At 43.0% G+C, this 11,655-nt stretch overlaps 1 protein-coding gene across 1 annotated transcript in view; it reads right to left on the bottom strand.

Moving 5' to 3' along the window:
* Positions 1-1,341: 1,341 nt before the first annotated feature.
* Positions 1,342-11,655, bottom strand: part of RASGEF1B (RasGEF domain family member 1B) — a 71,162-nt gene continuing 60,848 nt past the window's right edge. The window contains exons 12-13 of the mRNA XM_030190585.1: positions 9,356-9,428; positions 1,342-3,999 (exon numbers count right to left, since the gene is read on the bottom strand). Of these exons, the coding sequence (XP_030046445.1) occupies positions 3,975-3,999; positions 9,356-9,428 (98 nt within the window). The 3' untranslated portion in view covers positions 1,342-3,974. The remainder of the gene's footprint in view (positions 4,000-9,355; positions 9,429-11,655) is intronic.

The raw sequence follows: 11,655 nt of genomic DNA, 5'->3' as shown, positions 1-11,655 counted from the left end.
ATGACATTGCTCAATATTGTTTACTCTTATTTACAAAGTCTTCATTCCAGATACATAGATTATAAATGCATTTCACAGATAGCTTCAAAGTCATCCTACATAACACTATGCAAGGCTGAAGAATATAGTTTATTTGCACAGATAAGTTAACCCACAGTTATACAAACACCAGCTTTCTCTGTGATTAAAAATAAACTGAGTTTGTTTATGATAGTGGTGAATGTTAACCATGGAAACTGCTTTTTGTTCAGTACCTTGTAATTACGTAATTACATTATGGTGACATCACTTGACTTAAAAGGAGAGTAGAAATCTTTGTAAAATATACTCCAAGGTTTTCTTCAAATGCCTGAATGAGACTAGTGGGGGTATGTCACAATTTCACTTGTCAAACAGATTTTTGTGAATTCTGACAACTTCTTTCCATGGCAAAATGTACAGTTCTTCAAGTACTTTGGACCCAAAAGATATGCTTTATAGCTTTGAGTTTCTTAATCTGGATAGCTCTGAACCACAAGGTATTAACAGAATACAAGTTACATTGTTAATGTTAATGTTGTTAATAGCCACGGGTTGGTTTGGGGTTTTTATGCTATTCACAATTTCTTAAATGTTAATATTAACGACCAGGTAGAAGATGTACTTGAATAATATCCCCTCCCCCCCCCCCCCCCCCCACCAGATATTCAACTGGTGACTGTCAGCGTTTTTTAAAAAGCTAACCATTGCCGGCTAAATTAGCCCCCAATATTTTTTTTTGTTACATTTGTACCCCACGCTTTCCCCACTCATGGCAGGCTCAATGCGGCTTACATGGGGCAATGGGGGGTTAAGTGACTTGCCCAGAGTAACAAGGAGCTGCCTGTGCCTGAAGTGGGAATTGATATTCAGTGCCGGGCCATGTCCCGGGCACCGGTACTGAATATTGGGGGCTGCATGCAGGCAGGCTGGGCAACAGAGCTTATGTGGGCCTAACCGATAGTCAGCCAGGGCCCGCATAAGAGTTATGCAGGCCCCGGCTGAATATTGGGCTGGGAACCGCATAAACTGTTTAAAAAAAAGCTGGAGTCCCCCCGAATTCCCCTTCCCCTCCTTAGCCTGATTCTTGACGTCCTGCATGCACATCCTGCACGTTACGTGTACGCAGGACGTCAGGACTCACAGAAACAGATCAGCGAACGCGCCGGAGATTGGCGCTGAAGAAGACTTCGGCTGACGGGGGTTGGGGACCCCCACCAGCAAAGGTAACTGGTGGCGGCGGTGGGAAGGGGGGGGGGGGGGGTCGAAAGTGTCGGAGGAGGGTCAGTGGCCGGGGGGGTCGAAAGTAGAGGGGGCCAGGGCTAAATCTGTGGGGGCCCATGCCCCTGTGGTCCCACCTAGCTATGCCCCTGGCACACAGTACCAGCACAGAGTTAGCGATGGCACACTTACTGCCTCCTTTTGGGAGGTACCAAGTGTTCCTGTGTTAAATCAGCGTTAGCTAGTTAATACGCATTAAATATATGCACTAGCTGGTTAATGCTTCCACGCCCACTGACCACCCATGAGGCACTCTTTCCCAAAAATATTTCTAAAAAAATCAGTAACGCGTGGGTTAGCGTGTGCAAACAGGCAAAATACTACAAACACTTTTAACGTGTTTCTGCAGTATCCGTGTGCACACGCTAATTGTGCATTGTGAGCTTAACACCCTTTAATAAAAGGGCCCCTATATTTGCCCATCCATCAAGACTAGCAATAAAATGTCTGCAGATGGCATGAGGCCAAATCCATTCATCTTGTGTCAGTCAGACAAAGCCTGCCACCAAGGTAAGAAAATTTAAAAAAACAAAACAGCACATGAACAACAAATTTCAAGTTCATGTAGACTTGTGTGTGTGTGTTTGTTTTTATTTTATGCTGAAACAGATTTGGAAAAAAAACCTACAACACAGGGCAATGTTAACATGCAGAGCTGGGACACTTGCAGCCTTGGCTGCTGTGTGCTTATATGTATTCTGTAAAATGTATTTCCATTCAAAGTAAGCAGTAAAAACAAGAAGTTAGAAAAACCATGAAAAATGTACAGAAAAGGCCGATCTCAGTTCTTTAGAAAGAAATCCTCAAAACTCATCCAGTTGTTTTAATGTTAGCATCAAACATTCCACCATAAAGAGTACTTTAACCATATTATAAACATCGCAGTGGTTCCAAACAGAAGGGAGGCGTGTAGCTATCTGAAAGTCTACTAGGATACAACACAACATGATCTTACAGCGGCCCTGTGTGCTCGTTGATACATTTCTTGGATTATTATGAGATTTTCTCTCAGAAAGAACTACTGTACACCCTTTCCCTTACCTGGCATTCCTGTGCTAGATTCCAGGAATAAGAATTCAAAGAACCTATTCAGAAGGCAGAGATATAGAAAAAAGTCAACTGGGACATATACATTCTAATTGTTGTGTTTAACAAACTATGGATTTTGCTGTGGTTACAGCCAAGGTCATCTTTAGACTGGTGTGGTATCTCTACGCTTCCATAATTAGCATCAGCACGTTTCACAATTTGCACAACTGTACAATTTAATTCTCAACAGGGGTCATTTACCAACAGTTATCATTAGTGCATGATATCTACCAAACGGGCCCACAGGAATTAAAATGGCAGACAGCATACACTAACCAGCAGTAAATGACCCCCCGATGTTTCCAAATCAAACCGCTTCCACTTCTGCTCAGGAGTTTCCTCTCAAACTCCTGTCACTGCAGTCTCGGCCACCAGCTCCTTAAAAATGCAGGCACAGCACACGTTGCTCATTCCGGAAGACCTGCACTCCGCCAGCCTTTCTTAGCAAGCTCAAGGTTTTCAGCTGCTTACAATTCTGGCCGCCTTCTCTAGCACAAGTATTGCCAGCTGTGCATTTCACTTCCACATCAAGCTGCGCTCCAGCCTTAAGGGGTTCTGATCCAGAAACCCAAATTATCAGTTTCACATTATTCAGTCGGTTGCTCCAACAACCATTGTAGATATACAATACAGGAGTCATTCTAAGACCGGTGAGGTCACAAACAGATTCCTTTGCTCTATTGCTTGCAATGCATTCCGCTTGGATTCCTGGTTATTTAGCTGCCTTATCTTAGAACAAAATTGATCAGATTGTGTAGCAGGAATCTGTGATAAAACACTACGGCATGGAAAATTAAATAGAAAAGACCTTTTGGAAATGTAGAAGTATTTGCAAAACAAAATGGTCACTTGTAGACAAGTGGAATAAAGACACTAGGGTTAGGAAATCCGTCAAGTTGCACAGTTAGTGCAATACAGTCTAATTCCAGTGAAATTTCTATTCATTATAATGGCTATAATAGTTATCATTATTTATTATTAATATTATTATTATTACTATTATTTTCTTAAATAGCTCAATGGGTGAAAACAAGTTTGCTGACCAGCAGCAAACTCACATCTGGTGGAGAGGGAAAACTGGGCAGCATTGAAGTAGTAAACTACAGAAGCCAGTGGAACCCATTTTCATTTTTCCTTTCCTCTGTGGTGCTGAGGCCAAGCTTGCTGGGTGTGTGAAAGGACTCTGTCTGGAGGATTCACTTCATATGAATCACAAGATAACTTCTGAACCGATTGAACAACCTTAAGGGTTTCGCACTGAACAGATATCCCAAAATCCACTTCCAAAACTTGAAGAGTTCCTTAGCAGCAAGTTCCAGAAAAGCTTGGTCCAGCTTCATCTGACATTTTGAAAGGATTTTGACTTTACTGTTCCTTAGTCAATACCCAGATCCAGTCAGCAGGGATTAATTTTATCTGTAAGACTGGAGAGGTCTGTCTGCTCTTCAGACAATTCATTTTTTGCTTCTTTTAAAATCTTTATTGACATGATGCCGCAACTGGCCACAGAACGCTCATTGCTCAACTGCTTTCAGTGCGAAACGTGTCTTCACATAATCTGTTTTACAGAGCAGAAGAGTCACATCTTACACTCTGCCCAAAAGGCTTGACCTAAAAGAAAGAAAATTAAATGTATTTATGAGCGTGATAACAAAAATGAAAAAAAAAAAAAACCCTGCAAGATTGACTAGCTTCAGTAATGTTCAGTTTTAGCCTCCCAGAATTCTAATTCCTCGATTCGCATGGCCTCAAAAATATGCTTTCTTCTTGCTTAGATATGGAATCACAGTTTTAGATCATTTAGTCCTTTGGCACCTTGCTTCTTGTACTACAGCTTTCTAAAAATGGCTTCAGAACTAACTGCTAGGTGCACAATCATATGCAAGGTTTACTTGGATTAAGGGGTCCTTTTACTAAGCCATGTAGGCGCCTATACACGTGCCCAACACGCACCAATTTTGGAAGTACCGCACGGCTATCACGTGCTGACGATTGCCACTCGGCTAGTGTGTGAGACCTTACTGCTAAGTGGCAGTAAGGTCTTAGGCCTAAAATGGACGCGCCAATTTTCATTTTGTTGCACATCCATTTTCGGCCCAAAAAAAGGCCTTTTTTGTAGGTGCGCTGGAAAATGAACCTGTGCGCATCCAATACACACGTCTACACCAGTGCAGGCCACTTTTTGGCGCACCTTAGTAAAAGGACCCCTAAGTTATTTTATTATTATTATTATGACTACAGTCTAATAACCCGCAAAACACCACAAAGTTCACTGTCCAGCTCATTTTCGAAAGAGAAGGGCGCCCATCTTCTGACACAAATCGGGAGATGGGCGTCCTTCTCTCAGGGTCGGCCAAATCGGCATGATCAAAAGCCGATTTTGGCCATCCTCAACTGCTTTCCGTCGCAGGGACGGCCAAAGTTCAAGGGGGTGTGTCGGCAGTGTACCGAAGGCGAGACGGGGCATGGTTAACAGATGGCCGTCCTCGGCCGATAATGGAAAAAAGAAGGGCGTCCCTGACGAAAATTTGGCCGACTTTACTTGGTCCCTTTTTGTTCACAACCAAGCCTTGAAAAGGTGCCCGAACTGACCAGATGACCACTGGAGGGAATCTGGGATCACCTCCCCTTACTCCCCCAGTGGTCACCAACCCCCTCCCACCCAAAAAAACTAATTAAAAAACATTTTTTCCAGCCTCTGTGCCAGCCTCAAATGTCATACCCAGCTCCATCACAGCAGTATGCAGGTCCCTGGAGCAGTTTTATAGTGGGTACTGCAGTGCACTTCAGGCGAGCAGACCCAGGCCCTTCCCCCACCTACCTGTTACACTTGTGGTGGTAAATGGGAGCCCTCCAAAACCCACCCAAATCCCACTGTACCCACATCTAGGTGCCCCCCATTACCCTTTAAGGGCTATGGTAGTGGTGTACAGTTATGGGGAGTGGGTTTTGGGGGGGCTCAGCACCCAAGGGAAGGGAGCTATGCACCTGGGATCAATTTGTGAAGTCCACTGCAGTGCCCCCTAGGGTGCCCGGTTGGCGTCCTGGCATGTGAGATGGGACCAGTGCACTACTAATGTTGGCTCCTCCCATGACTAAATGGCTTGGATTTGGACGTTTTTGAGATGGCCGTCCTCAGTTTCCATTATAGGCGAAAACCGAGGTTGGCCATCTCTAAGGTCGACCTAAATGTTGAGATTTAGGCGTCCCCAACCGTATTATCGAAACAAAAGATGGCCGCCCATCTTGTTTCGATAATACGGGATGCCCCGCCCCTTCACCGGGGCGCCCTTAAAGATGGGCGCCCAGTTCAATTATGCCCCTCTGTGGGTAACAACAGACAAAAAAACTGAACAAACATCATGAATTACAATGTTTAAACCAAATTATACAATAATTAAAAAAAAGTCAATTACCACTAATTAATATGGAAAAGAAAATAAGATGATACCTTTTTTATTGGACATAACTTAATACATTTCTTGATTAGCTTTCGAAGGTTGCCCTTCTTCCTCAGATCGGAAAAAAAAGAGTGGACTAACATGGCTACCACACTCTCCTACACTAATTAATAAAATTTCTTAAAAAGAAATGTCAAGGGCTTTCCTTGATCTCAACTGAATGTCCCACCCTAATTCCCATTATCAATGGTGAATATAAGAATATAGTTAAAACTGTATACAAAATAGAATATGATGTTGTAAGATTTCTTTTGAAGCCTTTCCTGTTGCACCTTCACCATACTTATGCCTGCAGAACTTGACATAGAAGCATAGAAAATGACAGATAAAAACCATAGGGTCGATATTCAAAGTGATTTAACGGGCCAGAAATGACTCCTGACCACTTTAAACGTTTGTTCTGGGCTAACCAGTTATTTTCAGAGACTCTTAACCGGTTAGTGCTGCTGAAAATGATTTGTTAGTGTCTAAAGCAAAACCAGATATTGGGGAGGGGGGGGGGGGGTGGAGTTGGTACTTGGCTGGTTAAGTACTGATATTTAGCATTTAACCAGCCAAGTCGCCCCATAAATAGGACTGTATAGAAGTCAGTCCTATTTTTATGCAGTGTCCCCATAGCTGGTTAATTGCTGAATATCACATTTAACCGACTGATGTTGCTGGCTCCAGAAACCTGGAAATTCAATGCAGGAGCCCGGATTTAGCCCGGCATTCATGAGCATAATGTCGGCAGCCATCAGAAAAACACTGAATATCGACCCCCACATGACCTATCTAGTCTGCCCATCCATACCATCTACCCCTTCCTCTTCCTTAGAGATCCTATGTACTTTTCCCATGAATTTGCATACAGTCCTCGTCTTCACTACCTTGACCAGGAGGCCATTACTTGCATCCATCACCCGTTCCATGAAGAAGTATTTCCTCAGGTTACTTCTGAGTCTATTCCCTTTCACCTTCAGCCTAAGCCCCCTCATTCCAGAGCTTCATTTCAATTGAGAGACTTGCCTCCTGCGCATTTATGCCACAGAGGAAGTTAAATGTTTCTATCATATCTTCTCTGTCTCGCCTTTCTTCCAAAGTATACATATTGAGGAGATCTTTAAGTGTGTCCCTATCATATAACATAACAGGACAGACTTAAACATCTCAATATGTCTGCTTTGGAAGAAAAGACAGAACACAGGAGATATGATAGAGACACTGAAATATCTTCATGGTATATATAAATGCACAGACAATGAGTCTCTTTCAACTGAACGGAAACTCAAGAATGAGGGAGCATTGGATGAAGGTGAAAGGGAGGAGTATCCTACAGAAATACTTCTTCACGGAATGGGTGGTGCAAACATGGAATGGCCTCCCAGTGGAGGTGGTGGGGAGGAGAACTGCATTTGAATTCAAGAAAGCGTGGGGCAGGCACATAGGATCTCTAAAGCAGAGGAAGAGATTGTAGAGATTAATGGTTAATATAGAGGGACAAGCTAGACAGGCCATATGGTTTTTATCTGCCAAGCTGAACTTGATCTAAAGGCCTTGAAATTACGCTATTTTGCAAATGCTAAATCTTAAACAAGTATAGCAATAAATCACCCTGAATGGGAATTTCAGAGACCAGCTGGCTTACACAAAGGACAGATTAGTCAATAGAGGTGATGGCTGCTGACTTTGAGAAGAGCTGGGAAAGCAGTGTAATCCCTGAGGCAGGCATAACTCCTGGTGCTGAAAATCTGATGGTCTGGCAATAATGAATATTGAAATTATGCCAACAAAATGATTGCCAGTGTGCACAGGAGGAAACTTTAAAAGGCATTTCCATGGGCAGAACTGCCTTACGCTCAGGAATAGGTTTTTATAATTGCCTTCTCAATATTCTAGTAAACTTATGCACATCCAGGCTTGGCCAGACTGAGGGGAGATGCACCTGGGGATGGCCTGGGAAAGGGTTAGCATTCACACACATACTTTATAGATACTTGTGTATTCAGTAAATTAAGCAGAAACATTTGTGCATCCTAGAGAGCAGTTGCAAATGCCAGTGCAGAATTTCCCTGGGGTAATTTTCAAAGTGGAAGTATGTGCATACCTTCATTTTGAAAATGTGTTGGTATACACAGAGGGCAAATTATGCATGTAATTATAAAATTACCATCTAAGGCGGGGGTGGGGGGTGGGAGTGGAGGGGAATGTTGTCAATGTGAGCTATCATTAAGACATGTTATTTTACTGTTCACCCCAGTTATTAGTAACCAGCTCAGTGGCATATCCATTTAAGGTGTGTGTAGTGAATGCACCTCCTGTCAGTCCCTCCCTTCTACCTCCTGCCGCATCTCTCCCTTCCCAGCCCCTCACTGCTCTCACAATTCCCTCTCTCTCCCTGCTCCCACTATGTATCTTAAAATCACCTCCAGCCTGCACCAGGGCTTTCTCTCTGAATAGTCCTGGTGCAACTTCCTCTTTTCTGAAGGGTGGGACAGTTCAGAGAGAAGCCCCAGTACAGACCACAGGCAGCCTATGAGTCCCACTGCCTCTGCCACTGCCCGGGCAAAGACTGGAGGTGATTTAAGGTGGGGGGGTGGGAGGGAGAGATGGGGCAGGAGGGAGAAGGGAGGAAGATGTGGTGTGAAATGCTCTCCCTGTTCAAAATTCTTGGCTGTGCCACTGAACCAGGCCTCATTGTACAAAATGGGGCCTGTGCTAAAATAGTATTTGTTAGTGGTAAAATATCCTGTCTAAACGGTAGGCCACATTGATAACGTCTCCCCTAAATATATAACCCAGAATAGGAATTTGTCGTCAATAACTCGTTTGTGCACTACAGTTCAGGGGTTTTTTTTTTCATGTACCAACTCCTATCACTGGCCCTGTTATTTGGGGCCCCGTTTACTAAGCTGCGCTGTAGGTGTGCTAACATTTTAGCGTGCACTAAAAATGAGCTTGTGCTAACACTAGAGACACCCATGGGTGTCTCTAGCGTTAGCATGCGCTAATTTACAGCGCAGCTTAGTAAACAGGGTCCTTGGAGACAAGATAAAATGCACGTATGACAAATTACTTGATTCATCTGGAACCACATGCAAACTATCGATAATCTGCCAGACCAGAATCAGATGAAGATCACTTTTACTGGTATTTGTCCTGCTACTGATGCTCACTAATAACTTCATTCAAACACTTTATAAAAGCAAGCAGTGACTTCCTGATTATAGATATACAGCTTTCGAATCAGGGGATTTATTCTTATATGTAGTAATCTGTCACACTAAGGAAGGAACAACAAGAACCAAAATTAGGAGCAGCTGAAAATCAAATCCCACAGAACAGAAAAACAAGTGTCTGTACTTGTTTTTTCCAGGAACTGGGACTGCGCTCCAACTTGCTGCTCTAGTTTCCAGCTTACATCTGTTGCAGTGTATTCCCGCTGCTATTTTGTAGTTGACTACGAGGCAATGCAGCCCAGCCTGGCTCACTGGATTTGATGGATAGGAGCAACCTTTGACACTCACCTCAGAGTCTTCCATCTGTCTTTTTCCGTGTGGTTCTCTGGACCTTCACTCTCATAGGAGGCTAAGTAGAGAGCTGTGAACCAAAGCAGATGAAATGCATGAGTGCTGGTAGGGTCTTACCCCAGTCATTCCTCTTTCTAGGTATTCCCCTTTATTCAGTCTCCAGCTGTGAAGATTCACTAGCTAATGGCAGAGTCACAGGCAGGCACCACCAAGAAATGCAAAAGAGAAAAACACAAGGACCTATTTTCAAAAGATTTTTGTCATAGGTATGGAACGGGATTCATTCTGTGGAAGGCAGATCAAATTAACGTACGGTAAGAATATAACTCTAGTAATTCTTGACTGAAGGATCTGATCTAAAAATGCTAAATTTTAAATTTTTATTTATTTATTTATTTGTAGCATTTGTATCCCACATTTTCCCACCTATTTGCAGGCTCAATGTGGCTTACATTTGCCGTAATGGCGATTGCCATTTCCGGACTACAAATATGCACATGGTTTTGCAATCAAGTGCGCACATACATGGTGGAAGAATGCATTGTGATCTTGTGTAGGTGTCGGCATTATGTAGTTGCTCAGGTGAGGACATTAGGGTGAGAGTAATAGTGTATGGCGGTGAGGTTAGTCGGCATTTTGTGCTGCACTGCTTTTTGGACATAGTTTTGCTTCTACAGTTTCTTATTTTCTTTTCTTCCAGAAACTGCAGGAAAAAATGCACTATTTCAAACCTGTGCAATCAAGCCCAAGGGTAGTTTTTATGTCCTTTAGCTAGGTATGTGCTTTCGTTACTACACATGAAGCTGATTGGCGTTTTCAGCACAAATATGTGAAATTAACTGGGGCAAATATCCAAACATTGCAGAAAAGGCCAAAAAAAATCCAAATTTCTTCACCCTATGCACATCCCTCCCTTTTAACTAATTTTACATTACACTTAAATGTAGTAGTATGTATTCACTAACAAAAAGCTAATTAAAAGTGTGTAATTAATGAAACAGGGATCTTTGTCAGCCCACATTTGGTCTCTCAGCACGCCTTTCAAAATTTAGCGAACGTTACACCTATTTAATGTGTGCCAACCTACAAATTAACGTACGGTAACTTGATTAACTCGTGTTAAACAGTTCTAATGTATACTTTAAAAATATTTTATTACCGCAAACTATTCTGGAGCTACTGCCAGCCCAATGCGGGTGCCGGCGGTAGTTCCAGCCCCGGTACGTGCCATTTCCTACTCTAGGGAAAAATCGGCCCGTATTTTTTTTTAGCATGGCGCTAACCCAGCAGTAATCAGGCAGTGCCACACGCTACCCGGTTACCACTGGGTTAGCATAAGAGCCCTTACTGCCAACCTTAAAGTGTGGTGGCTGTGTTCCCCCCTCGAATGGCCATGTGGTAAAAGCAATCTTACCATATGGCCATGGCTATTTTCAGCCTTTTTTACTCACTGTGGTAAAAAGGGCCTCAGTGCTTGGCAAAAAAACCAGCCCCTGCAACTTGCGCACGGCCCTTTTTACTGCAGCTTGGTAAAAGGATTCTTGAATGCGTGAAATGAACTGAAAAAGTCTGAAAACTGGAAAAATGCCCAAACACACCAAAAACAAACAGAAAATGTTGCCCTGTGCCCATTTCTATAGTTAAAAAAAAAAAGTCTCTAAATTTTTTACATTTGACCTGAGATTGTTTTTGCTGGCAGAATTACCTACCAATTCACTCTCTGGCCAGGTACACTCATTCTCTAGGTACTTGGGGGCTGATATTCAGACTGTGGAAATTCAATACTAGCAGGTATCCAGTGACTGGCACTGAATTTCCAGGGTACTTTTGCCCGCTATGCACATAGCCGGTTAAGCTGATATTCATTGGCTGACCAGCTAAGTTATAGCGGCCAAAGATAGATGTGCTATTTATGTGGGTCTGTATGCCACTAAACTTAGCTAGTCAGCCGATGAATATTGGCACTTAACTGGCTATGTTGCGTGACATAGCTGGTGACCAGGCTAGCCGCTAAGAGCTAGGTTGTATACATGGCACCTGAAAAATCCACACAGAAAAACATTCCACCCAGGTGTAGGCTTAAATTTCCACATGACCAAATTTATTCATGGCCATTTACGCTATATTTTGCTTGGTGTAAATCTTGATGCCTAAATTATGCAAAGGACCAGGTGTATTCTATAATAATGCGTATAGAGTTTAGAAACGCCCATGCCTCGCCCATGGCCACACCCCCTTTTCAACTATGTGACTTAGAATTTAGGTACAGCACGTTATAGAATACACTTAGCGAGTTG

This window comes from Microcaecilia unicolor, chromosome 2, assembly GCF_901765095.1.
Source record: "Microcaecilia unicolor chromosome 2, aMicUni1.1, whole genome shotgun sequence".
NCBI classification, from domain to species: Eukaryota; Metazoa; Chordata; class Amphibia; order Gymnophiona; family Siphonopidae; genus Microcaecilia; species Microcaecilia unicolor.
The sequence above is the reverse complement of the archived record's forward strand: the minus strand, read 5'-3'. Positions and strand labels throughout refer to the sequence as shown.